Source organism: Strix aluco, chromosome 3 (genome assembly GCF_031877795.1).
Source record: "Strix aluco isolate bStrAlu1 chromosome 3, bStrAlu1.hap1, whole genome shotgun sequence".
NCBI lineage: Eukaryota > Metazoa > Chordata > Aves > Strigiformes > Strigidae > Strix > Strix aluco.
The window spans coordinates 47,660,363-47,688,360 of NC_133933.1; the positions used below are offsets into that span (position 1 = coordinate 47,660,363).

Consider the following 27,998-nt stretch of genomic DNA (forward strand, 5'->3'; position numbering starts at 1 on the left):
TCAAATATTGACAATCTGTATTTCTTCTAAAAATAGTATACATTATAACAGAAGATAGAAGAATAAACTGAACACTCAGACCCAATATCTTGTAAACAGATACAAAACTAAAAAAGTGTGTACATCTCAATTCATACCATACAAAGAGGAAAAAAATATATTTCAAGTATACTAATGAATAATCCAGTGTGTGATGAAGTTTAAGGCTAACATTTTCAACCTTCAGTGCTGAATTTATACAGAATCCATCTATGAGCTCTCAGAAGCAGCTTTATTTCCATCAGATGTGAATTCTTGCAGCTGACATTGACTTTCCAAGAGCTTCATGGGATCAGAACTCATTTCCACAAGACAACAGCGTTTCTTCAAAATTTTACAAGTTTTAGCCAGAAAACAGGAAAAGGGGTAGATTTCAGTTGAACATCTTGATTCAGAAATTCTGCTGCACCATTTCACATTCCTAATGAGTCTTAGGTGAGGACTCCAGCTCCTTACTGGACTGGATCTATCAAAGCAGAGCATACTATACCACACATCTACAGCTGTGGTATGCTATGGAAGAACAAAGCTGTTGACATACATGCCAGCACTCATCACTCAGAACGACTTAATATATAGACACATGATCCTAAATCATGCATATAGTAGGCCCAAGGTATGGGGATTATGTTGGACAAGCTGCATAATGAGCTATTTGCACATACACAGTGGATGCCTCTGTAGGAATCCAAACTAGCAGGCAGCCCAGCCACCACAGGAGTCCTCAAAGCTGATTCTAGAGCTCCGAACTAAAGACAGAAGATTATTTGCAAAAGTTAGAGTTGAAAGAAATCTATCAGATCTATCTATCCTAGAAGAGGAACATGAAACATTTGAACAGCAGCCCCAACAAGACACAGCAGTACTATTTCCTCTTTAAAATATGACTAGAAAACTTACTGTTCTAAAGAGTAGCAGCTTTTTTGAGGAATGGCTAAAAAAAAAGTTATTACAAAGTCCAGTCTTCTACAAGCTTTTAAAAAAAGAAAAAAGTCAAACCTCAAATTTAGGCCAGTCTTTTCACCTTGAAACTAGATCTTCAGCTTCTTGAAGTCACTAAAATAAAGCTAATTGATGTCACCTCAGAACTAGTGCCTGACATTGAAAATGTTAGTCTCTACTTCAAGCTCCTCTGTAACCATATCTCAGTATCTATAGCATAGTATTACTAGAGGTCCCTTTTCATTCTCTTACAGTAAGAAACTCAGTATACATTCCCTCAGCTTTGCTACTAATTCTTAGTTATTTCTACTCAAGAAAAGTAAACAGTGCATCAACCTGTACCCCATTCTAGTTTTGCCCCACATCTTGACGTACTCTTCGCCAGTGCTTTGGTATATACACCTATGTACATATTAGTATTGTCTGAGATGCTTTTAGTAAGGGTAACAACCAGAAGTACTTTTAAGTTACAACATTCTTGGGTGTGGTATTATAGCGCTGTAAGTACTTTATACATCTTACTGTATAACTGATTTTTCAGGATTTTTTTAAAAAGATTAGAACACAGAAGAATGGTAGGAAAAGTACCAATTTCTAAAATATTTAAAATGTAAACAGTGTAATAGTACCGAAATTCTTTGAGAAACATCAGTCTAAACAACTGTAAGTGCTTTAATAACCATCCACCTGGACCATAGATGAATTCACCTGTTAATTTCCTATTACAGTGGCTTTAATCAATACATAAACTTGTGCAAAGTTTCACACAAGTCTGCAACTACTTTGGTGTGGGGCAGAAAGTAGGTCAACCCACAGGACTGTAAAGAAAACCACAGCCTGTGAAAGGGGAAGTTATACTCAATACTAAGGATATACTGTGGGTGAGGCATCAGCTGTCACCTCACACTGCAAAGCCAGAGGCATTTGAGATAAACAGGTGAGTGCATATTGTCTTCAAAACTTTAGAAAGTAATTTTGGTTATAAAGCATTTTAATTTTTTTTTGGTCCCTAGTGGTTATAGGCTGATAAGTCTGAATTGCACGATTCTTCTATAGTATATATACGCCCTATGACATAGTAGTATGCAAATAATTATTTTAACATCTATTCTTGTTTATAAAAGAGATTTGAAGCTTAATTTGCCTGAATGTGATGTTGAAACACTGAATTAATTGTAACATGCAAATCCAAACTATTGCTTGGAACACTGAGGTGCCAAAAACAGTGTCATAATGCTTAAAAAAAAATTTTAAAAAGGAAGAAAAAGATAGCCCCTCATCTTCTACTAGGTAGAACATATAAAACTGTGGAAGGGCTGCCAGAAAGGCTAGGAGACTTGCCTTCTAATTGTGGCTTTCTCAATAGCAACAGCACACAACTGGCATGGTTCACAACTGCTGCAGTAAAACCAGTGGTATGGCTTTTTCATGTCTCTACTGCTTCGGAAGCCTACAAACAGCAGCAAAGAAACTGAAGGCATTTGTAGACTCAAGAACACAACCTGCATTATTCCGTCCACTTTTGGAAGGCACAGAACATAGATATGTGTATACAGTACATAAAGCTTACACAGTATACAAACCATCAGTACAGGCTCTCTCTCTCTTGCAAGGGAAACTTCCCATGTACTAGTGGCAGCTAGTCCCAGAGTTTAACATGTATGGACTAACAACTTTCTTTGACCTAGAAGTCATTCTGGTAAGTTCTGTTCCCTCTCTTGGGCCATTCCTCCTCCACCCATTTCAGCAGCACTTTCACAACATCAATTCTCTTATAAAATTTACAGAGATCAATCAGCTGCTCCACAGTCCGGTCACTATTCCGTAGCAAGAACTCCAAGGTGGGACTCTGGGGCTTCTGTTCAAGGAAACACAATTCATCATAAGTCATCCCCCACTTGCTTGCTAAATTTCTCCAGTTCTTCACTGTTGGGTGGCAGGGATCCAGCTTTAGCCTCACTGTGTACAACAAGTCCTCATCATTGAGCATATCGCTGATGGTCGGTGCACGGAATAAGCACAAGGAGCAGGTGCCATTTTCCTTGCAGGTTTTCTTGAGATCTGCAGTGAAAACCATTACATGGGGAGAAGTTAGGATCTATTGCTGTGGTTTCACTGGGAACAAAAAGTTAAAAGCACAAAGGGTTGAAGACTATCACCTTCCTGTGAATCATTTCTGAAAGTCAGAACAGTCACATGTAATGCCTTTCCTTATGAAGTACTCGTGAAATTAACTTTGTAAGACTTCTCTCTTCACCACACTCAGGGGCTATAATCAAAAGGACAGTAATTTTGAAAGTACCATATTTGTACTTTTATAGAAAAGGCATGCAATTCAATCCAGTGTGTGAGCTGGGGCATTCCCCTTTTTTGTTTTTGGGAACTACGTCGCTTCTTCAAATCTGCCATAACCTCTGCTTACATCACCAATAGGATTATGTGTGCATTATGTGCATCTTGTATACATGTGTTGTAGGATGAAGGAAAAGGTTTTGCACTTCTGAGCTGCTGCCTTCATAACAACATGAAATATTTGCACCAGGAGAATCTTTGATGACAGCTGCAAACACATCTAGTACTTTAACACAATGAAAAAGTGGAAATGTTCCTTTGCTTTGTAAGGGCTCTTACTATAAAAGCTGTCCCTGTTCTAACAAGCAAGCCTATTTAAAATGTTCATTATAGAAGGGAATAAAGTGCATACTCCTCCATGTGTGAGAAAAATAAAAATACCAAGTTGCTGGAAGTAGGTGGTGATACGTTCCAAAATCTGCATCAAATACCAAAAATTGCCATTTAGAGGTCTCCCACACACAACAATCAGTATCTCCCCAGCACTGTGAACAATGTGTTGCTATCAGAATATATTATATACTTATAACCTGTAAAAGCATGTAGAAACGAAAGCTAGTCATACTTCTAGTTAAACACTAATACCAAGACCTTGAACACTGCAGTGGTGTAGGGCATTGTTTAAGCATTTTAGCTGCAGATATGACCTTAACTCTCTGTGCTCCTTTTTGAAGGCAGGGAGAATTTGGTATCTCCAAAGAATAGCAGATAATGGATGCAGCCTAGAAGCCCTTTCTAAAGCTTCTGCCCTCCAGCCTCATTGTACAGCTTGAAATAGGGAAGTAACTGGTCCTACTTGGGATGAAACTCTTTGAAAAAGGGACACTACAATAAGAAAACTGATATTAATAAAAAGATCGATTAAAAACAACAGAAGTGACACAATTTACAAGTGCTAGATCAGTGCTGGTCTAAGAGACCTGAACTGTACCTTTGGCAAAGGGTAAGTATGGTACTTAGTGCCACCTACACATACAGACAGTAGCATCTGTTAAGGTTGGGTTTTTTTGGTTTTGTGGGGTTTTTTTATTTGCAGAAATTACTGTCAGATTGTGTGAAAATTCCAGAAAGACCGTCAAATTGTGATTTTTTTTTTTAATTCTGAGTATTAGTGCTAATAAAAGCAACTCAGTTGAATGTAGCTTCTGCATGCACTCTTTTTTGTTTTTAAGGGAAGAACAGGATATTGTTATTTTTGTAACATGGCTCATCGGTGTGCTTTTTTAGCAGGCCAAAGACACTTCTGAAGTTTTCAACAAGTTACGACATGCAGCAACAACAGTGCTGCAGACACTAGCTTCATACAAACGCTCAGATTCCCTGTTAACGGGAAACATGTTCTGGTGACATCTTTGCTCACAGGTATTCCACAGGCCTTGCAGCTCTTCTCTACAGAAATATGTATGTTAATTATTCTGTGCTTGTGCACCCTAAACTCTTGCTGAAGTGAGACAAAACTTGCTTGCTTCACTCATACCAAGATCTAGTTATACAAACAAGACAAAAATGAACATAATCCAATCAAAGTTCTGTCTGAGCTCAAAGGGCAGGAGAGCACCCTATCTGAATTTCATCTTATTTTGCTTTGCAAGGATGCCAGAGTAAGATTTATCCTCCAATGGAAGCAGGTAAGAAAGGGTAAAGAAAACACAGGGCACAGTTATAGGTAAACAAAACTAAACCAACCTGCTTCTTGTGCTATACTGTGTGCACACTATCAAAAGGATTATAAAAAATCCTGCTTTTCTAAGATGCCCTGTGTTAAGATACTGATGAGCAAATGATGACCTACCCATCTAACTGCATGATCCTGATGCTACATGATAGGACAAGCTTCTTTACTAACAGGGAATTCTCAGTTGTCCACTGTTAGATTAACAGGGCTGTATATCATCCACACACACTCCACCCCCAGCAAAGCTCATACAACTATGGTACAAGCCCCTACAGCCTACTACTGCCAGCTTCTGCTCCCTCCCAATAGCTGTTTACAATTTCTTCCAAACCTGGATGTACTAGATGTATTTGGAAAGCCCAACTTAGGCATTTTGTATGTTCTGCATTATTGATCACCACCCCCTTAGAACAAAGAGGAAGCTGTAAAGGATACTGGTAATGAAATGAGCTCCATAAGCATTGGCTACCCAGGCAGTTCCTGGTTATGACAAAACAGCAGTTTTTAATAAAGTACTTCCAAAGAAAATCTAGGAATAAAATATGTAGAACAGTAAAGCTGTCATACTACCTGAAAGTGAGTCATCAGTATGGTTTTGCGTGTCTTTGTCTTCTGGCTACAAAGCAGAAAACATACATAAATCAAAATAAAATAACGTATTTGAACACCAGAATAACTATTCAGCTAATTTAGGAGTGGCAGGAGATTACTTGGAAGAATTCTGAGCTACTGTAAAGTCATACACGGAATATATCTGGTTTTGAGGAATTACTGACTATCTGCAGTCTTTTCAAGCAGAATTTTCATGCTTTTGCTCACAAAACTGCCCTGTTGGTTGTATCCACTGAACAATGTCATCTTTATTAATGATATGGGGTTACATCTTTTGAATAATTTTTTCTTAAACCTCAACAACTGTTCCAACAATTCATATGGTTTTATTAAAAAGATTTTTTAAATGCTTTGTAATGAAAAAAATGATAATTTTTCCTGTAACATACAGCAGTAGAGGGCTGTTTCACTGATCTAGGAAAAGTGGAAGAGTTCTGTTTTTTTTTTTTTTTACAAGCTTCTTCACATACATAGGAAGCTTTTCTAGACAACAGGTGGACTTGAACATTTCTGCTGGCTCATGTCTAACCCTCCTCCTGTTTGAAGTAAACATTCCCTCAGTGGCTTTTTGCCTCTAATATAATGAAATTACTGAGCAGCTTGAGACTGCAACACACATTGTAACATTCCAATTCTACTATTTAGAGCAACATCTGAAAACTGGAAGGACCACACCCTTGATCCTAGGACTGCGGGATACTGCAGCTGCCCTTACTTTAACCAGGCGGGTGTGGAGCCAGGTGAAATAGCTTTCTTCTGTTGAGGATTTAAAGATGAAAGCAGAAGGGGATTTTCCCCTTAGATAGCTTCAATAAAGTATTGTTGATTTTTTGTGTATTGCATCATTCTTCCAAAACTATCACAGCAGGCTTCTTAACATTTTGCAGGCTGTGCATGCAAACGCAAGTCAACTGGGTAACAATATAGTGTAATAAGATATTCTATTCCAGTGGTTCTTGTGGCCCGTGGACCCCTGGGGGGGCTGTGATGGCATCACAGGGGGCCTGCGAAGGCTTAAAGCAGGGCTGGGGAACATCCAGCCCACAAACATTTGGTCTGGCCCGTGGCAAGCACTGCACCTCCTTTTCCCACAGCCCCCTCCCCTCAATGCTCCTCTCATACTCAAGCCCCCCAGCCCACACCCTGCCCTGACACGCTAGTATATTCAGTGCTAGTATGGCTGGTGGGACCCACTTTAACTGGGCGGTTTTTCTCTTAAAGACATTTTCTTAACCCAACGGCCCTCTCTAGGGCCACAACAGGGCTGAAGTCTGTTCCTCCAAGTGGTGGCCCTGGACCAGTAAACAAAACTATACAGTGACTGAACACAGACAAATGAGGGAGGAGGAGTGAAGAACTCTGAAAACTTTTAATCAAATTTCAATGTAAAAATTGGCATCAAATTCAGAATTAGCATGTTAAAATACCATAAAATGGGCCATTTGAGCAAGAAGAGTGTTAATGCTATTATTTTAAATTCATACGAAATCTTTGCAATAAAGATATAATAGGAGTATGTGCATTAACAGATTAACTTATTTCCCCTTCTCCAAATTTGAAGACCCTTCACGAAAAAATGGAAATAAATATTTAATGCAGCCTAGTGCTTTAAATCTTGAATTAACTCTTGGTGGTCTGCAGCCACAAAAGGTATTTAAAGGGGGTCTGTGGTAAAGGAAAGGTTGAGAACCCCTGCTCTACTCCTACCTGCTACACCTTCTTTACTAAGAAATACACTAAAAATAGAATATAGGCAGTTTCAGTTGATGTGTTGAACATCATACATTCACTGTCCAATTATAAAGAAGGTAAACTATCTCCAAAATATTTTAAAACTTTGTTAAGAAAAATGTGCGTGCTGTTTTCAGCATTTCTTTATTCCCTGAAAACTGCAAGATCACACATGCAACATCAATTCACCTCACAAAATGTCTGCTCTCTGCTCAAAAGAAATCTAACACTGCACATGCCACTTGCAACAGAATAATCCTTGCCACTATCTTCTACTAGTTTACTTTTCCACTGGCATCACATAAGCTTTCTCTGGACAAAGCTTTTTAAACATGAACTTGGCTTCATGGCAACAGGTGAGCAGCCAAAGTTTAAGAAAAATTAAACCTGGAGATACTGATTACAGCCATTGTCTCCATTCCCACAAATTCCTTTAAAAGGTAGAAGATTATTACTGAGCCCTGAGGAGCAAATTGCCAGAAGGGTAACCCACTGGGAGAATGAGGAGCTGCCCATCACAGCTCAGCCTCCCCAGAGATCTGTTTCAAAAGAAGTAAACAAGCAAATAAAAACAAAAGGGGAAAAAAAAGAAAAAGTGGATACTGTTGACTTAGTTTGCAATAGTTAAGTTGCTGTCCTAAGCTTCAGTATCATTTCCCAGACCTTATGAATTCATGAAAGTTCAAACCATATCGTGAAAGCTAATACCTAAATGCCTTTAAGAGATGCTATGATACTCATGTCTTGTGATAAAAAGTAACAAGTGGCTAGTACTGAAAAAAGTACAAGGAAAACCAGGGATACTTACTTGTACCATACAACTGTTCTCAAAATTCGTATTTTTACTGATCAGTTATTATCCACTTTTATTAAGTCAGATACACTCAGGTTTATTCAAGACCATTTTCTTGTAATCGCAATAAGACAATGTAGTGTTACTTCCCATGAAATGAAGGCATTAAGAAGGAATTTTTTGTCCACAACTAAAATCCAATCAACTTCTACAGATCTAATCAAAGCCATAAACCTATGCACAGTCTGAAGATAGGCAGAAAGTCTTCCAGCTCTGTAGAATCATTAACACCCTAGTACACTGAAATATCTTTATAGTGATTCTAAGCTGGCAATAGATGGGGATGAGACCGTTACCTCCATCACCTCTGAAATGCATACCAAACCCATGTTTGTTTCTAATGAAATTCAGCTGGGACTCTGGCATAAGAAACTCCTTTTAGTTCTTTGTCTTGCTGAAAAACGCTCATTCATTTCTCATCTCCCAAGTTTTCTGCTCAACCCAGAAAGAATCAATTTGAAATTCAGCAAATCACATTCACTTGAAAGATGGTAACCATGGAGCATGGGGGTCACTCAGCATTGCCCACCCTGTGGCAATGTAAGATTTCACAATTCCACTAAGGGAAGAGCAGTGTCCCAAAGTCAAAGCAGAACAGTCAAATGCCTCCCTAAGGGCAAAGCACAAGGAGTCCAAACCCCAGGATTCTTTACTTCTTCGCTTATTCTCTGCCCTGGCTCTATTTTCAGCAGGAAGGAGAGAGAGCATGCATGACAAAGCCTTAACTCTGTCAGCTCTTCAGAATACCTACACACTAATCAAAACCTATTTAAAGTACAAAGTACACATTAATGATTAAATAACCTTTCTTTCACTCTTCTCCACAAAAGCTCACTTCATTGAACTCCTGAAAAGAGAGCCTATTTCTGGTCTGTTTTACTGAGTAATTCCATGCTCTCCAGATACACTCTGAAAATATATTTATTTGTTAACATACTTATTTAATCAACAGCCATCATTTAGTTCACATTCAGATATCATTTTTCTTACCTGTTGGATTAGGCCAGAATCTGATGTAAGGGTCTTGATGTTCACAGATGCAATTTCCAGTGTAACTTGATCTGTTAGGTATTCCTCATCTAAGACAAAGACTGTGAAACACTAGTCTTCCACTCAAATACAAATTTAAATAGTAAGAGTATCAAACATAAATTACAGGTGTCTAGCATACAAAATTTAACTCCAGATCATGATCAGTCACTGGGAAATGATGGATTAAAAGCCCAAAATATTAACTTGGCAGAGACTGCAACAATCATGCAGAGCATGACTGTGCAAAGAAAAATAATCCTTGCAGAGATTAGATATTAGCGTAGCAGTTGTTTTTTAAACAAACACCGTGCTATTCTTGAAGCAAGAGTCATGTTCTTCTTTCAGAAAGCTGACCAAAGAATATTAACATCAAAGTAGGCCGAAGATGACTGTTACAACTCACTGTATTTTGCAAGTCACTATAATTTTTGCTTTGCTTTTCTCATCACACTTACAATGATAATTGCTGAAATATGTACTACACAAATATTTACCTTTTATGCTGCTCCTCTGTGAATCAGGCTTATCCTACTTATCTCTACTATACAAGAGTTTTCTGAAGCAGTGAAACAACCCATTTCAAAGTGTTTATCAACTGCCCTGGGAGTCCACTGAAAAGCACAACATTCCCCAGTACAGCACAAACTCTATTTACCTTTCAAGCTTCACTTCAGCCCTCAAAGTGTGGTACAAGGGATACATAAGCCCTTTGTGAACCTTGTGCAAACAGACAAATGTCACTCTGTACAATTAATAAGATCCTCATCATCAAACCATCTGCATAATTCCCCTGGGCCAGGTGCTGCCCAATCATTAACACGAGCTTAAAAGAGGTTATATGCTACATGTTTTTACACACAAGAACTCTCCATACCGGTGACTATGTACATTTCCATTTGCTGTTTGTTTAGTGATAAGATCTCATTAAAGAACAACTATTATCTTTATGAATCGTCAGATAACAGAAGGAAGACATATTTCCTTATCTCACTGAAGAAACTGATCCGAATCAAAGAATTCATCCTTACGCTTGCAAGAAAAAAAAAAAAAAAAAACCGAAATCATGATTTTCCTCTTTTTCTGGTTGTATAACACTGCTGAAACTTAAAGCCAAATAGTATTCCACCCCCAGCAGGGTAAATGTTTAATAAGGATCACCTTTATTCTTTATGACTGTAGGTCCAGAGACAACAACAACAAAAAAAGCCTGGCTGAAAATGCAGCGTATGGGCATCAAAATTCCACTTCAGTTGTGCAGAAACATTATGTGTGAAATTTGTTCTATATTTGAGTGGAGGCAGAATTATAATCAAAACATGATGAAAACATTAAGCTTAGTCCTGCAAGATGAAAAGTTCCCTCAACGCACCTTTAATTCATAATCGGTAGAGAGTGCTAAGAACTTCAATGAGTTATGGTCCCAAAATGGTTGATTACTCAACTGACCTATAAAAGCAACAGAACAGTCCCCCCGTCCAATGTACTGTCTATTCAAACATTAAGTCTGAAGCAAATATGATTTTGTGTTACACAGAATCAGACCTGAACATCTGTAGCACTTTTTAGCTCACAGATTCGTATGTCTAAGTCTGTATTTTTATAGAACTACTTATGAAAAGTCATTCTCAGAAAATAATTTTAATCACGGAAATGAACAGAATATTAAGAGGTATTTGTGTCACAACTCCGAAGGGGAAATGTCAAGCTATATTAGTACTTACATCTTTTTACATTTAGCAAGAGGAAGCAGAAACTATAATTAAAAACAAAGCAAGTTCACTTCTTTTCTACAGAAAGCACTGAAATTTCAACTTCCTCTCAGCTTTAGTTTTCAAATTAAATGCATTTAAAACATGCAATCTCAGATTTCAAACAACTTTGACAAATTTCAAATTTAGGAATTTATCTAATCAATTTTGAGGAGGACCTAACGTTACAGGTGAAATAAAAAACAGGATATGGAAAAGAATGTTACAGAGAACTTGCTTTAGTGTTAATAAACAATTTTGAAGGAACAAACTACCTGCCTGCAAATAAACAGAAAGTAGTGCATGATTTCAAATAGTTTTCATCCTGCATTCTCCTCCCCTACTGAGCAGCACTTCTGAGAAGATGCCCATTTCCTCTAGCTGGCTCCCTCAAGCACCCAAAATAGTCTCTAACCTTTTTTTAACCCCAGTTGGTATATTGCTGATGCTCCTCAGCAAAGTTTCCACTGCGACTAGCTGCTTCATAGTTTCCTGTCTCTGTCCCCACTGCAGACCTGCTGTACAACACAGGATGGAGAACACACTACCTGCAGAGCGCTCCACAAATGAGCCCCTGTCAGTACAGTCCCTGGACAAAAGCCAACAGCGAAGCCTGGGATGACAAAAAAACCCACCCCACATGTCAAGGATACCATAAAGGGGATATTCACACTGTGTAATCCAAGCATTTGACTTCAGTGCAATACAGAACCTGCACTCCCTCACTCCATTTTCAGTGAGGAGAGGCAGGAACTTGTGCAGAGTGGATCTGTATTAGGTCCCCAAGTAGATGGTATTAATACCTGCTGAAGGTAAAAGATGGCATGAAGAGTTAATTGGTTATAGGGCTGAGAAAGCAATCAGAGGCAAGAGACCTGGAAGGTACATCTGGATTGTATTTCTGATAACCTGAAAGCACTGGTAATCTCTTCAAAGCCACCTTCTAACATTAGCATGTCTCTACCATCCATTCTCTGAACAGTTTTTCGATGACAGTACTGTATTTTCCTTCCAGATAGAGAACCAAGATCTTCTGATGATAGTTTTAAACTGACTTTTAGATCAAAACTAAACTTTGGAAGGAAATTTCAGAAGTTATATATATACACATACCAAACTGACCTTAAAAATACACAAGACACTATATTTAGAACATAAACATCTAGGAAAAAGTAAGAGTGTTTCAATCTGTTGGATAACACTGATGGTTTTACTGAATGTAACAACACAGATCTATGACACCTGAATAGACAGAATTCACAATACTTACCTTTAGGTACTCCTGTGTCTTGGACAGGATATTTTTCAGTCTGTCACAAAAAGGCAAGAGACACAGATGTTTGTTACTTAGAGTGTAATTGTGCTGGAGAAGAAGTCTATAAAACTGCATCATTATAGTTGCATCTCTTAAACGGCTACTAGTTGATCTGTCTACAATCAGATATAGTAACATTCTTCTTATGTGGGAATTGAGATGCTACTAACAGTACTGATTCACACATCCAAAAGTCATAAAGATTGCTGCTTTGCTGCAGTATTTTTAAAAGTATTACTTTTTCAAGCAGAGATTGGGAAATAAATTTTGCATTTAAGTAGCAAGATAATCTAGAAAAGGTAATGCATACCAGGAGGAACACAGATGACTACAAAAGCTTTTAGCACATATAAGCTTTTACTAAAATGTTACCGTACAGAAAGAAAAAAAATATTTTTCCCTTCTGCTCTAAAATTAAAAAGCTGATTAAGATGCAGTAGAAAACTACTATTATTACTGAGTTTAAGGGGATAGCAGCTGATTTCCAGGCATATTATAACTTACTATTATACTTGAAATCTACCTCCTTCCCTATGACCCCCACCCGTATGTAAAAGTAGGTGTAGCTTTTATAGAAGTTCATAGCCAAACACATAGATTAAAGACATCTTAATTTAAGGGTATGGGGGGGATAAAGTCAGTCCACAAAACCAATCACAAAGTCTGTATCTTTTATTAAAACCTGCTAACACAAATGCATGTACACATACTGCAATAACAGATCCCAGTGAAGGATCAGCATTTAAAGTACTAGTGAAATTTTCAGTTTCCTGCTGACTCCCTGTTGCAAAGCTTCAGAATAAGAAGAAAACACCAAGGCAAAGCAATAACTGCTTGCTCACTTGCCATCCATAAAATAAACCAATGTATTTCAATCTGTTTATATAACTACAGTAGACAAAGTCTCTGGGCTACACAGCACTGTAACTTTTCCCCAGAGTAAACAATCCATAGCAACATTACAAAGAAAAACTCTTAAAAGACTTCACAGAATTTCATATTACTTTTATCCAATATACTCCTTGTCTCAGCATAAGACTGACACGTTTATTATCCTAAGACACAAAAACTTGTCATAAACGGTGTTACTCTGCTTGCCAGCAAGCACTAGAGCACGCTGTTTGGTGGTCTCTCCCTAGGTTCACCCGTGCCTGCTCTAAGGCACTGCTATTTGGTCTTAACCTTGCCATGTCTTTAACTCATCAGACAAAATAGGTACAGGAAGGAATAATAACTTAGTACAATCGAAATTTTAAGCTTTAGGTGGGTTTTCTTATCCCTCCAACCCATACGGACAGAAGAACATCAGCACCAATCTTTCTTGGTTGTTTTGTGGCTTTTTTTAAATTAAAAAAAAAGCCTCCAGAGGCTATCCCATGGACAGCTCAGCTGATAACACCTCAATTCACCTTAAGCACCTATTGGTATTTTTATTCACACTTTAACTGAGCAGGATTAGTAAATTAAAAGTTGGTTATACAACCATAGGGATAAGCAAATCCATATATATATATATATGGACGATTTGAATTAACATACTTGAATGTTTTACCTCACTTCTGCACTACATAACTGTAGAGAGCTAAAATGATTTTAACTGTGTTAGACCAGAAACACATACCATTGTTAAGGAAAGAGTGCTTGGATCTGTATCCTCCACCGGCTCTTTTGCTGCATGATCTGCTAGAAATAAGAAAGCTTTATCACTGCATAATCCTCAAAATATTTCTGTCTGGCAATTCATATTTTGCTTCTTTGTCTGACCAAAATAAAGCACAACTATGCAGCCATTACGTGCATTACATCAAATTACATTTTCACAAGAAAACATGAGAAAACTAGAAAATGTCAGAGCTACTAGCACACAGAGGAGAAACTACATGCAACAAGGAAACCCAACTCTAAGCTAACAAAAGACAGACTTAAATAAAAATTCTAAATTATTTTTAGTGAAAAAAAAAAAATATCACAAAGCAATTCCACAATAAAGAGTAAAATCCAGCAAATCTGCTAAAAGGTAAGTTTTGCAGTGACAGCACTCTGCTTTTTCCTCAAAGCAGTAATTCACACAGTAAACATACCCACTACAACAACAATTAATACTATAAGAAACAGCAGACTGTAGCACAAAACCTAACAAAAAATATATTTGAGGTAAAATGTAATTATTTGTATACAATAGAATCATAAACTCCGATTATATTATCATTAAAAGGATACAAAAATAAATCTTCAAAGTACTTGCAGATGAATCATTAAATGTCGACGCCTATGTATCAATGGCTAATCTGACACATAATAGTGGGGTACTGACCAAATGTGCACAGAGAATCTGAAACAAATCTCATACAGAAATCAGGATTCACAAAACCACTCCTGTAATTTAACATCATCCTGCCATTTCCTTGAGGAATCTCTTCTGTTGATAAGTGTCACATTTTCAAAAACCAAAAAGCATTTTAAATTATGTAGTAGGATTTTCACTCCATTCTTGTCACTCTCATTCTAAAAATCCTTATACTTACCGCAAGTACACATTAAATGTTTTCAGCCACAATCAGTAAGAGGTGATTGGAATCAATATTTGGTGATTACCTTCTCCCACATATAGAAATCAGTGCATTTAGAACACAGTCCCAGAAATTAATTATGAAATGCACAGTATAGACACTGAGCCCCAAAATAACACAGCAGTTACACAGACACTATTCTAACCAACTCTAATTTAGCATAATTGTTTATTTTGGGACCTGCTCCTACAAATCCACTCAATACAATAAAACAACAAGTTAAAGCATAAGACTATGCAAGACAGTGCAATAAACAGGCCTGAAAACAAAAAAGGTGGCAGCAGTGGGACAGAAGCAGCCCAAGGCTCCAGGACAGAGCTGTTCTCCCTCCTACTTCTGTGAGGCAGCCCCATCAGCAGTGTTCCTGGGTGTCTGGTGCAGTGCCCAGCCCCTCTCTGCAATTCCAGGTAGAGCCTTCCTCAGCACTAGTGCCCACAGGAAAACCACACGCACTGTCCAGGCAGGGTGGACACAATCACAAGGGGCACATCTACAAGGCCTGAGCACAGTCTTTGCACACAGATGCACTCAATGTGTTAAAAAAGCAGAGGTCTATAAAATTTCAGATGAACATGTTCACCCTGCAGTACAAAGTTTAGGAAGACATATGCAGAGGAGGAAAAAACCCCAAAGCAAACCCCCATATTCTTGTCACACGTGCTCTTTTTGGTGAATATGAAATCCCTACTCCTGAAACATGGTATAAACAGAACGTTCTGGATGAAGCCTGCCCTGATGACAAGGGCCAGTCATAAGTTTCCCAATTCCAGTGCAGAGAGGTTGAGAGTCGGTCTGGAAGACACTGCATGAGAGTAGGGCCAAAAATGGAGGATCCAAGTGGGAACTTGTAGTGAAGAGCTATGAAGGAACTGGAAAGGGTGCTGGGGTGAAGTGACAAGCCCACCCTCTAAAGGAAAGCTGAAAAAGGAGGTACTGGGAGAAAAAAAAAGGCTCCAGGGAAGAAGGCCAGCTCAGGCATCCCTAACCTCACTGTTTCTCCACTGTCAGCAAAGACCCAACAAATCCAGTGGCAAAGCATGCAATTTATCGCCAGTTTATTCTAGAGGCCTTACAGCTCCTCCTTATGGATTCTTAGATGCATTAAAAAGAAAATATTTTTTTTTTAATCTTTCTTTTGCCCTTGTAATATAAGAGGACCCTTGAGGTAGATGTAAGCAGACCCCACAAAAGGTCCATGCCCTGGTGAACCTTGGTGGCTACTGCAGCTATGCTAAGAGCTTCGTCCCCTACATCTCCAAGATATGGCCAAGGTACATTGCAACACTGGTAATTTACTTTCCACAATCCAGAGGGAAGCACTGAAAAAATGGGAGAAGCTCCAAGAATACAGCCATTTGAAATAAGAATTTGTCAGACCCCAGGGTGACCCTACAATAGGTGATGCGGTACAGGGTACTCCTGCTTTCTAGGTCTCACACAAAACCACTGTCACTGTGAATCTGTGGCTCTGCATCCTTCTTGTTTAGTATTCATCCTGAAAGATATTTAAAAACTCTATTTCTTTCCCTATACCTCAATTTCTTCCCTTTTGTTTTTCTAGTTCATGAAGAACTAGAACTGCAATTTCCATGCTTTTGAGGTTGCAGAGCATTACCAAGTCCCAATGTTTCTTATAAGTGGCATGTATGCGCATGAATATTTGTACCTAAGAATAAAGACTTCACATACTGGCTGCGGATTATTCACCGTGGTCTTGTTGACCACTGATAGTACAGATAATTTGAAAACCACAGACTTAAATATTTCATTGTGAATAAGGCAATTAAAACGCTATCTCCCCTCTCCCTTTCCCACACGTATCTCCCACAGCATTCTGCAGGTCATGTCACACAGCTGGATGCAGGTGCACAGAATAGCAGGGAGGAAAGTTCTCTGTTTATCTCAAATGTAAAACATCCACAGTTTTGCATGTTGAAAGGGCAACAGGAAATACAGACCAACTATTCAGTGCAGACTGTCTGATTTCAGTGACTTTGACAGACAGCTTGTTAACAATGGGGTCCCTCAAAAAATCACTATCTCCATACTCCCCACTGACAGCATACAGCCACTGGCCCACATTTACTTCCCCACACTTCTGCCAGGAACCACACGGGAGTTGACTCAGATGGACATAAATCAGCACGTGCAAACTGACTTGGACAGACCTAAGTAAGGTTCAGTGGCTGCTCCCAAGGTTCCTTTCTGGCGCGCAGCACACTGCTCAGCGGCTGCCATGGCTCTTCTGCTGAGCCTGTCCAATATAACCAGTCTGCAACAGGAGCAGCGGACTTGTACCCATCACCACCATCTCTCTCTGCTCAGTACTGCTACTCTAGTGAGGATGCGATGCTGTGCACTTACCAGCGTGAATTGTTTGTCCATTTTATATACCTATATATGCAGGGGTATATATGTGTACACACATACACATCCAAACTTCTAATCCTACATCTGCTCTTCATCCTTGCATTGGAAGGAAGTCTGAGGGTAAGCTTTGAAAACCTCTTGTGTTTTGACCTTTAAGCAGGAGGGGGATCCAAAGCACTACGTAGCAGCAATGGTATTCACCTCTGTTACGGTTATTTCCCTGCAGCGTCCTAGCCTTGACACCACCAGTAGCAAGTGAAGCACATAAGGTCTACCCTAGTTACGTAGTTCAAAATCATACACAGATAAGACCTCTTTCACGCGAAGGCAGGGCATGCACATTAATAGTACAACTTAGTACGACTTGAACAAAGTAATTACCCTAATACAAATGCTGTTCATAGAGATGAACCCTTTGATTAAACCCAAAGCACCACTCTGGTGCTTTGACCAGAGGCACATGAACTTCCAATCTGAATAAGAGGAGGAAATGTAGCAAATTATATCAGAATAATCAGTTCTCTGAAAAATCTAAGTCCATCAGCACTTGTGCATTTTTGGTTACTGTTAACTGCTCAAAACTTTGTCACTGTCCGAGCAGACAGGTAGGGAAAATCTGTGATGCTGGCGCACCTGAGATGAGGTACTCAAAAGTCATTTGCACTATCCGCTGAGTAAGTTTAAAAGCGTGGGCTTCCTAACCACCCGGAGTCTGGGATTTTAATAAAATGGCTTTTCGATGTGCCGTTAGCAAGCACAAGCTAACTTACACACTAAACACTGGAACAGGCTTGACAAGACAAGTTGCACTAAATCACATCAGCGGAGCACATGAGAAGTTATTACCATGCTTAATTAGCGCGTGCGGCGGGGGAAGGGAGCAAGTAACAAACCCTTTTCATCTCGGCCGGGGGTGGGCTCCTCACCTGGCTCCCGTACGCCAGGCCCGCGGGTGGCCCCTGACCGGGAAGGAAAGCGGGGCGGCAGGGCGCCGCGGGCCGCACCCCGCCCAGTGCCTGCCCCGGGCCCGCGGCGGGGCCTGCGAGCAGCCGCCGCCCGTTCCGCCCCGCCCCGCCCCGCCCGCCCGGCTCCCCGCGGCGGCGTCCTCACCTGGGGGCAGTGGGTCCTGCGGGGCGGCCATGGGGCGGGCGGCGGCGGCAGGGTCCCAGCGCGAGAAACAAGCGGCGCCCGCCGACGTGCCCGGAACCGCCGTCCCGCCGCGCCGCCCCCTTCCTGCCGCCGCCCCGCCGCAGGTAGGGCCGGGCGCCCTGCCGCGCCCGCCGCCGGAGGGACGGAGGGAGGTCGGGCCTTCGGGCCCAGCCCCGGCGCTCCCGGGAGCCCGCAGGTCCCCGCGGGAGGTGCCGCTCTCCCGCGGACACGGCGGGTTGGCTCCTCCGGGGCGGAGGCGCTCTGCGCCTGCAAACGCCGCGTTTCATGAAGAGCCCAGGCCCGGGGTGCGCGGCCCGGCTCACCTGGGGCGGGCCGAAAGGAAGCTACCGCGGCGGCGGGAACTCCAGCGCTCGCTCCGCGCTCCTGCAGGTGCTGCTGCGTGTGACTGAGGGCCTTCGGCCAGCCGGGGGTCCGGGCAGGGAGCAGGGTGCGCAGGGCAGGGATGGAGTTCAGAAGGCAAGTGCCGCGGAGCAGCGATCGTAACCTGCACTGGCTTGTCATTTAAAATTCGTCCTCCTATGCTACAGGCACTCCCAATAGCATGATGATGGCAAATCTGTGTATGTAATTGCTTTGGGTCCCCACTGTCATCTCTGGCAAATTCTCCCACTTAAGGTTTCGATATACTTTTAAAAATACGGATTTCTTAAGTGGGGTCTGTGCATGAAATTACTTTCTAAATAAAAAAATCGTGTATTGCTATTTATTGTACAATTCAAACAAAAGAAACAAGCATAGCTCAGATAAATCTGCCATTAAAAAGACCCCATTTGTGCATTAGCCACCTTACTCATTTATTAACGAGGTACTTTGCAGCCAAATTCTACTCTCCTACACTGGGAGAGCTCCAATTCAGTCAACTAACTTACACTGGAGTAACTAAAAGTAGCCTTTGGTCCATAAAACATTAAAAATTGAGTGCTCTTCCACAGATTATTTTCCATCTCTCATGCATGTTACAAATCTAAACAAAAAATCATTGAGATTAAATTGCTCTTGTTTTTGGAATTTAGATTGAATACAGTGACTCATCTGCTATTTGGCTTTTCATTTAATATCAGTAATATTAATATTTCTCAATTATTCTGTTATTGAATTTGTGAATTCTTGTAAAAGAGCAAGTCTTTGTGAGGAGAGCTCTTAGGGTGTACCCCTAAATGATCCTACTGGTGAGAGGAACGACATGGTATTTAGAAGATTCAGAGCATCACCCTTATTTTCACCTGAGACAAATGGAGGTTTTGCCATTGGGTTACACACACACACAAACGTATATCTCTATATATCTTAATCTCCAAAGTCAAGCTAACAGATCACTAAATATTTCTGTAATTCACAATGTGTAAAAACCAAAGTAGTAATTTTTAGGCATATTGTTGGAGTCTGGCTGCTCAAGGTATGGCTTGACTCTGATTGCTTCCATGTTGATATTGAAACTCATTCTCAAAGAATGGAGGCATTTCTTGGTTTAAAAGGGTAACACCAAGTCTAATTAGAAATAAAATTGCTGCTTCTGTTTCCCTAGATTTCCTTAGAGGCACAATGTTTTTGGTGATGGATAATCAGGCTGAGAATTAGAGGGTGGAGCAAGTGTATTCTTACCAAGGCAGATCTGCACAAATGCTAGAGTAATAACTGGAGCCTCGCCTATAACAGTAAGGAATGAGAAAGCCACAACAGAGCTAAGAATTTTCTGGATTTCAAACCTGCCAGATTTATGCCTCAATAAAATGAATGCCGTAACTGCCCTGAGAACCTGCACGTATGTATTGCCCCTGTGTGCTGTGTGAAGACTACTGGTTTTAACCCCAGAAGGGGTTATAGTCAGTGACTACAAAAACTTTGGATAAATATATGTATAATCTATATAAAAATGTATCCATTAACCTCCTTCAAAATACCCCTGGTGTACTATTGTTACACAGCTGGCTGTAAACTACAGAAACATACAAAGCATTGGTGTTGGGGGCCATCAGTGTGGCATTTAGTCTTCTGATAACTTACAACATGAAGTCTTTCTACATTAGGATTAAAAAAATTGTTTTAGTAAACAATAACAAAATAATTTTAGCAGAACAACACTTGTTAATGTTGTTAAAAATAATGTATTTTTAAAAGTATATCTGTAAATTACATTGGCTTTTCAATCTGAAACAGGTGGGGGTTTAAACACATTATTCATAAAGAACTCTTTAAACTAATGGAACTTACTAATAGAAGTGAACAGTCTAAATAACATTACTGCCTCAAAATTTAGGTTAGTCATCATAATTTAACAATTTTTTCCTGGTACTGAAGGAGGAGCCTGCAATTACATATAAATATCTCTAGAGCACTGTCAACAGTACGGCTTCATTTGGCTGTTGCATGCCTGTTCTTGTATCAGTCTTTAATCAGTGATACAGAAATCTTTGTTACTTAACTAACTGACCAGTCCAGAAAGCCAGCAATTATTTTGGCAAAACTAAATATAGCCATATCGTAAAAACTAAATCCAGAATGACATAACTTTAAACAACAGCATTCTCTAAAACAGCAGATTAACTTTCTCAAATTTCTGTACTTAAGTACAGTCTGTATCTTACCTTGCTGTAACTCTGCAAGCTGCTGAATTCAGTGTAACTAATAAGGTGAAGAGTTAAGGATTTTGTAAATTTCCACTCAAATACAGGATTTATACTTCGAAATAGTTTTTACAAATCAAGTCTACACATGCCTCTTCTCACCCCTTTCCTGGACCCATCAAAAAACCAGCCATCTTTGATGAGGACAGAGACTTTTCCTAAAAAGATCTACAAACTATGTGGTAATACATAGCCAGGTAGTTTACTGTTTGAAATAGCAATTAACCAACAGTCTCAAGGGGTTTCCCACCTTCTGGGCCCAAGGCTGTAGATGAAACCTTTTTCCTCCCAGGGACAATATATTCCTGTCCAGCAAAATATAATTGCTATCTTCCCACAAAACAAAAAAAAAGGCAAAAAAAAGCTTTTTTTTTTTTTTACCTAACTGATCCTCTGTGGCTTTTCCCCATGGAAATAAAGAGCTTCTGTTCCAGATAGATCACAAACTCCACAAACGCAGTGTAACAGTAATCTTCCTCTCCCTGACAGGGGTTGCTAATAGTCACAGTAGCTGTGGGCCTGCCAGTGTTGCATGACAACCTTGTTTATTCTTCCTCAGTTGTTTGCTTTATACATTTCAAACATCTTTATTTAAGGAAGTTCATATTGAGTAAAATACTTCTGTTTCAACATAAGCTTTTCACCTCTTATGTACTTCAGTAGAGTTAGGAAATACCTCCCTGCGTTTTCTTTCCCAGGTATCCTATGGATAGCTTTCAACTGTTGACAGCTTCAGTGTGTTGCTGGACCAGTTCTTCAAAATTCTGAGACTGTTTGCAGTAGGAATAATTAACCAGCAGCTAAAGAGTTAAAAATGCTTTCTTTGCCAATAATGATATTGGTCTGTTCTTTTACAGTTGTACAGGAATGTCACAATTTTGACATTTATTTGACAGAAACAACATTCTATGGAGAAAGTACATGAAATGACACACACCTAGACCATCTGACGTAAGCCTGGGGATAATTTGTTTGCCTTATAGGACTGGATGATATGGGAATGTTCCCACCACTCCAGGAGCTGTGCAGTGTCCAAGTCAAACACGCACCTCAGAAACAGTGAAACCTTGCTTTCTCTAGACTGACACGTTGAAACTGAGCCTAATACGGTTGGTTTCAGGCTGCAGCTTATCCCTCTGCAGGGGCATTAGCAGGGTCCCCCTGCCTAGCTGCTTGTTTCCAAACACGTGTAAAAGTTGAGATCTCTACCTCACGATCAGACTTGTTGACAGATAAGCACATGAACAGAATGCTCAAGTGCATAAATCTTGGGGTTTTTTTTAAACAAGATTACTTATGTTCATCTGCACCTGCTATATTCAGAAGTTTGAAAGAGTTAGTAGATTAATTTCTTTGCTAGCATTCTTTCTTCAAAGTATAGGTACTACAGGAATAACAGTAAGAGTCCAGAGATTACTTTACTCCTGTACTCTTGATTCAGACCATGCTGTCATACACTATACAATGCAGCTTGTTAATATTCAATTATAACACACACACTTGAAACACACGAATGAGGATACAAGTGTATAGCAAAGATTCATAATTTTTCCACCACCTACAAAAACTTAAAAAAAAAAGTTCTCCTTCCTTGTACTTTGCGATTGTTTTTTACTGCATTCTACTTTCACCTGTTTTTCCTCATATTCATTGTGAAGATACAACTATGCAATTTTCACATTAAAAATTTTACTTTTTTTCACTACTCTGAATTATGCCCTTTACAGGCCATAATCCTGCCATTTCTCTTGTTTGTCTAGACATCCACCGGTACTTTTCAAGTGTTATTTACAACAGTTGCCTCAGACTTGAGCATATATTGTGGTTTTAAGGCAAGTATCAGTAGGTGAGAACAGCATGTCAGTGAAGCATGACCTGCAAGGAAACGTAACTTGTACTGGGCCTAACCACAGCAGGATAAAACAGGGGTTTGAGCATGCAAGTTCTTCAGCTGTAGCAGGCCTGATCGACCACAGAGCTCATGTGCCTCACTACTTGTCTGTTTTCTGTACTTATATCAGGTGGTTTACTGAAAGTCCTTACCCACGCCTTTGCCTTGCTGTATCGTCACATCGTCATAACTAGGCTACCACAAGATGTTCCAGTGCTCAACAGCCACCACACCCCCACCACTGCTGTTTGCCAGACTTAAACAGAAGTTTGTGACATATCGATTCCTCTCGTTTACTCTCCTAAGCTTAGAAAGGACTTATTCAAATGTTAATTTGGAAAAATAAATAAAGGCAGAAGTTTCAAGGGCAAAAAATTTCCAAAAAGCCACATTTCAGATTACTGAAATCTAGTTCATGAACTTGGCAAAGCAGCTGGGATTTACCAAGCTTCTCCTAAGGTGAAATGTGAAGCCACCCTGTTTTGCCTGTTTGTTCACTTAAATTGGTCCATAATTATTTCTAAGTTACATTTTTACACAGTTGATGACCACAGCTCATTATTTCTGCGTACAACCAAAGTGCATAAGCTTAGTTCTGGCCAATGAGAGCTGACCAAAAAGCACTGATGGAGCTAATACAAGAAAAGTAGCAGGACTTTATCAGTTTCAGTTCCCACTGTGTCTTCTCTGCAGGCCAGAGTCAAGTTTGGTAATTGCAGATTTGTTATATCCCCTAAAAGACCATCTGTCACTTGCTGGTGCACCCAGATCTCTGTCCACTCTGGAGAACAACGCTGTGATGGGGAACAGGTGACTCGGATGTGTGTTACTTAACTCCTATTTACTAACAAGAAATAATGTTTTTAGTTCCCATGTTCAAGGCTTTCTTTGCTTGCACATAGAAAATGTTAAGGCTTGCAAATAAAACTGTCAACATTTTTACAGCAACGCATATTATGAAATCACAGAAGATATTTGTGTACATGTACATTGTACAATGTACACCGAAAAAGTAAATATGTATGCCAGACTCTTCATGAGCCCAGCAAGCTGTAAACTATGATTATCCCTGGATAATATTTACTGGACAAGCCAGTAAAGGCTTGTCCCCAGCCCCTGCTAAAATATTATTACATCCTGGCAAGTTTCTTTAAAAGAAATGGGCTTAGTAGATACTCCCAGCTTTGTAACATGCTGTTAGGCTTTGTTTGCAATTGTAAGCCTGTTTCTTCTGCAGCTATTTCCTGAAATTGATTTCTCAAAGAAATCCTATATTAGGATTTTTACTTTTTTTTTCTTTTTTTTTAAAATTTTTTATACCACTACCGAAGTGGCATTCATAGGTTGAAATCAACACTAAAACATAAAATAAGATTGGAAGTACCCTAGAGTTTAGAAGACTGTATTAAACTAAATTCAGCTCTGGTATAGCACTTAATATAGATATACATAAGTATGTACAAGGAATTAATTTTTTCAGTTCTTAAAATTATCCATTAAACATTTCTACAGACAATTCCTTATGCTTCTAACATGGCAGTCAAAAACTAAACTGCTACTGACTTTTGATGCAAGCAGGATAAGACTCTGTCAGAGGTAAAGAAACAAAGTACTTTCTATAACTAACATAAAATGTTCTGAACTGACAACTGAGTGAACACTATGACTTAGAAAATACGACAGTTTACATCTAATTTGCATAGTCCTTTATGCAGCGTAAGTGCTTAATTCTTCCAAGGTTTTGGGGCTTTTTTAAATACTTATGATAGAAACTTTGGTCCCAAATCAAAGTTACAAAATGCAAACAAATGCAATGAATTCACCTGAATCTGCTAAACAGAAACAGTCCCTTTGTGAGAAGTACAAACACTTGCGATAAAGGAGTACTGATAGTAAGAGCAAGCCGTGGCAATGTAAACATTCGCATTAGCTGTTCTGCCATTTCTTCTCAAATATCTAGCAAATTTCTTGGTCCACTGATGCTGAAAGTAGGAATAGATTCTCATTTAATCATTCCCAAATGATAGATGTACTGCCTGTACTCTAGAAAGGAAGGAGCAATTACATCATCTCTCTGGGACCAAACTATAAAACTCCATTTCATGGTCTTTGTAATTCCTAGCTATCCTTCATCTTTTCAAGACATTTTCAACAATGCAAAATTTGTGACACACTGGCACTTAAGGACAAATATAATGGAAAACTAATTTGAATTAATTAGTAACAATGGCCAATCTAAAAACTTTTAAGCTCTCTGAAATAGTTACCCCAACCACATCTCCATACTCCAGTAAAAGAGTATTCTCTTCTGACTGAAAGGGTGTAAGAAGAACCTGGGTTAGCAGATAGATTGAAAATAAAATCCTAATTCCAACAACCTGCACATGGAATCAGTGCAACACTTGTGTTTTCCTACTGGAAAATGAATTTTTGCAATTCTGGAAGTGAATTACAGGTATGTATTTAACTGTTGGGAGCAAAACATTGTTTCCAAGCTGTTTCGTTTTTGGTTTTAAGATTTTGAAAGGAACTGAAAAGAAGCAGCTGTAACAGTTCCAACAGCTATTAGCAAAGCACAGCTAGACAGCTTTAATTGATGTCATACCAACTTTTAACCTCTCAAGTGCCAAACAGTCTCCCTAAGGGGTCGGGGGGGGGGGGGGGGGGGGGGCGGAAATTAGGTGTAGCTGAACTGATCTAACAGCAAGCAGCCACTGGAAGGGATGGTCCTACCCTGTCTTCTTCCTACCAGGATATGTACCCTTGCCTGTTCTCCTGCATCAGGTTGAGTGATGAAGCAGGCATACGGTGAGTCAGTTCAGCTGGCTGCTCTGGCAGAAAATTATCCCTAGAGAGGGAAAAAATATTAAATCGCTCAAGTAGCTGAACTGATTTACCACACAACTTCAGGACTGCTAGTTCAGATGCATGGGATGGGGAACTTGGAGAAGGAAAGAGAAGAGGGAGAAACAGGACTGCCTCTTTCCACACAACTCAGTATTTCATTATCTTAGCTGCAAGGTGAAACCTATATCTGAAAGCACCTTCTTCCCGTCTTCTAGGCTTCAGTTTGCTACACAGTAGCCTGTGCCTCCACTAAAAAAACGAATTAAAAAAAGCCGGTGGATATAAAGTGTATAGCTTTTCTACTAACTTGCAGCCTTGCTCTCAAACGAAACAGGTAAGAGAATCAGACAAGGCAAGGCGGTATTTCCTATCTTCCTGTACTTCTTGCCATTAAGTGTGTCCATCTTCATATAAATAGCTTCTCGTAAAAGAAGCTGTGCTGAGAGAAAAGGGCAGTTTAACCTGAAAGAAAAAAGCGGCTTCTACACACTCAACACAATTCACCTCTAGGGCACTTCCCAGCACTTCCCAGCAGCCGGAAGACGAGAAAGCTCTAGAAGTACTTTTTGTCTCTGCGAGACACCCGGCCGAAGGCTGGACGCGGGCGCCGGTAAACACCGGACATTCCAACCTCCCGGCGGCGGCGGCGGGCCCCTCTTGCCTGGCGGTGGAGCGGGAAGACCTACGGCCTGCGGCGCTGCCTAACACAACGGCGTAGCGCAGGGCCAGGGCGGCCCCAACCCCTGCCGCCACACGGGTGACCCCCCGCTGCCATCGCCCCGCTCCTGCCGCCCCTCACGCCGCTCGTGCCGCCCCTCACGCGCCGGCGCGCGGGTACAGCCCCCCTCCCTACCCCCCCCGCGCACGCGCCAGCAGCCCCTCCCTCGCTGCTTGTTTTGGAGGCGCGCGTGGTCCTCTCCCATTGGGCGCCGCCCTGCCCCGCCCCGCCCCAGCCCCGCCGCGGCCGGGGGTTGCGCGCGCGGACTACAGCTCCCGGGATGCCGCGCGGCTGCCGGAGGAGCGGGCGCTTGGGCGGGCGGCGGCGGCTGCGTGAGAGGACGGGGTGCGCGCGGCGGTGCTGTGGCGGCGGCGGCGGCAGCAGCCGCGCGCGGGCAGGTTAAGGTGAGCGCGGCGCCCTCGCCCGACGGGAGGAGACGCTGCCACCGCCGCCGACCCTCGGTTCGTCCCTCTCCTTCCTGTGGCGGCGGCGGCTGCTGCGCGGCGCGGCGCGGCGGGGCGAGGGCCGCCCTCCCCTGTCAGCCGCGGCGGGCGGAGCGGCGGCGGCAGCATGAGCGGCGGCGGTGCCGTCCGGAGAGCAGCGGCGAGGGCGCGGTTGGCAGCGCGGCTGGTGGCGGTGCTCAGCTGCGTCCTGACAGCGGAGGCCCAGGTAGGAGCCAGCGGCGGGTGGGGCGGTGCGGGGCCGGGCAGGCTGCCCCACTGCTGCGTGGACTGAGGGGAAGGGGAGCAGAGGTCCTGCCTGTCTCGGACTGGAGGAGGCGCTGAGGGCGCTCCGGAGGGGCGTGGGGGAGAGGGCGGCTTCGGGCCATGTCTTGTGCAGCTTCGCCGGCGGACAAGTCTGGGGGGCCCTCGCTGAAGTCCGCAGCCCACGTCCTGCCTGTCCGCTACCCTGCAGTTGCTACTTGCTGGGATCCGGCCCGGGGCCGGGCCGTTGGGTGCCTCCGGTCTGAGGGGCCCCGCTGCTACAGTGAGGGGAGAAGTTGGTTGGCCTGGGAACTACGGGTAGTACCCTTATGTAACGGTCCAACTACTGTTTAATCCAGGTAACACTGCTTGCTGCCCGTGGGGTGTTGTCTTGAGGAGCTCTGGGTTGGATCGTACCCTTGGCTTTAGGCAGAAACTTCGGTGTCCTTACGAAGTCTATCAGAAACCGTATATTTGAATGGTAATATCAGGATTGGCTTGCGTTTAGGTCGTGTCTGTTTGACCATGTTACGGAGAAGGATGAGAATGCTCCTTTTTTCAGTAAACTGCCTTCATAGCTTCAGAAGGACAAGTGCCTGTAGTTGCGAGTTTGCTATTCAGCAGTATGACTGTGACTGAAATAAGCTGGTGGCAAGTAGGGAAAGATTCCACCTGGGCCAAAGACATTAGAGCGAGTTTATAGGGAAGTACGATGTCCACGTGCAATGAAGTGTGTCTTCTGCATCTGATTATTATTTTTCTTATATTTTCTAAATATCTGCTTTATACAATGTGCTGTTTTGTA

General features: G+C 41.3%; 2 protein-coding genes across 9 annotated transcripts in view; one reads left to right on the forward strand and one right to left on the reverse strand.

Annotated features, from left to right (window-relative positions):
* EDARADD (EDAR associated via death domain) lies at nt 1-26,615 on the reverse strand. 7 transcript variants are annotated; one of them, XM_074818417.1, is made up of 6 exons: nt 26,276-26,615; nt 13,921-13,979; nt 12,255-12,294; nt 9,195-9,295; nt 5,579-5,624; nt 1-3,042 (listed from the first exon to the last, which is right to left on the reverse strand). In XM_074818417.1, exons 2-6 carry the CDS (start codon nt 13,921-13,923, stop codon nt 2,666-2,668), a joined length of 567 nt encoding a protein of 188 aa, XP_074674518.1. In that variant the 5' UTR covers nt 13,924-13,979; nt 26,276-26,615; the 3' UTR covers nt 1-2,665. The 7 variants fall into 7 exon arrangements, with proteins under 7 accessions (XP_074674518.1, XP_074674517.1, XP_074674512.1 ...); XM_074818416.1 differs by having other exon boundaries at nt 13,921-13,982; XM_074818411.1 differs by lacking the exon at nt 26,276-26,615 and adding an exon at nt 18,712-19,335 and having other exon boundaries at nt 9,195-9,283.
* A 201-nt stretch (nt 26,616-26,816) lies between these two features.
* Nucleotides 26,817-27,998, forward strand: part of ERO1B (endoplasmic reticulum oxidoreductase 1 beta) — a 32,325-nt gene continuing 31,143 nt past the window's right edge. For both annotated transcript variants that reach the window (XM_074818408.1, XM_074818409.1), the window contains exon 1: nt 26,817-27,158. In XM_074818408.1, coding sequence (XP_074674509.1) covers nt 27,060-27,158 — 99 coding nt within the window. In that variant the 5' untranslated portion in view covers nt 26,817-27,059. The remainder of the gene's footprint in view (nt 27,159-27,998) is intronic.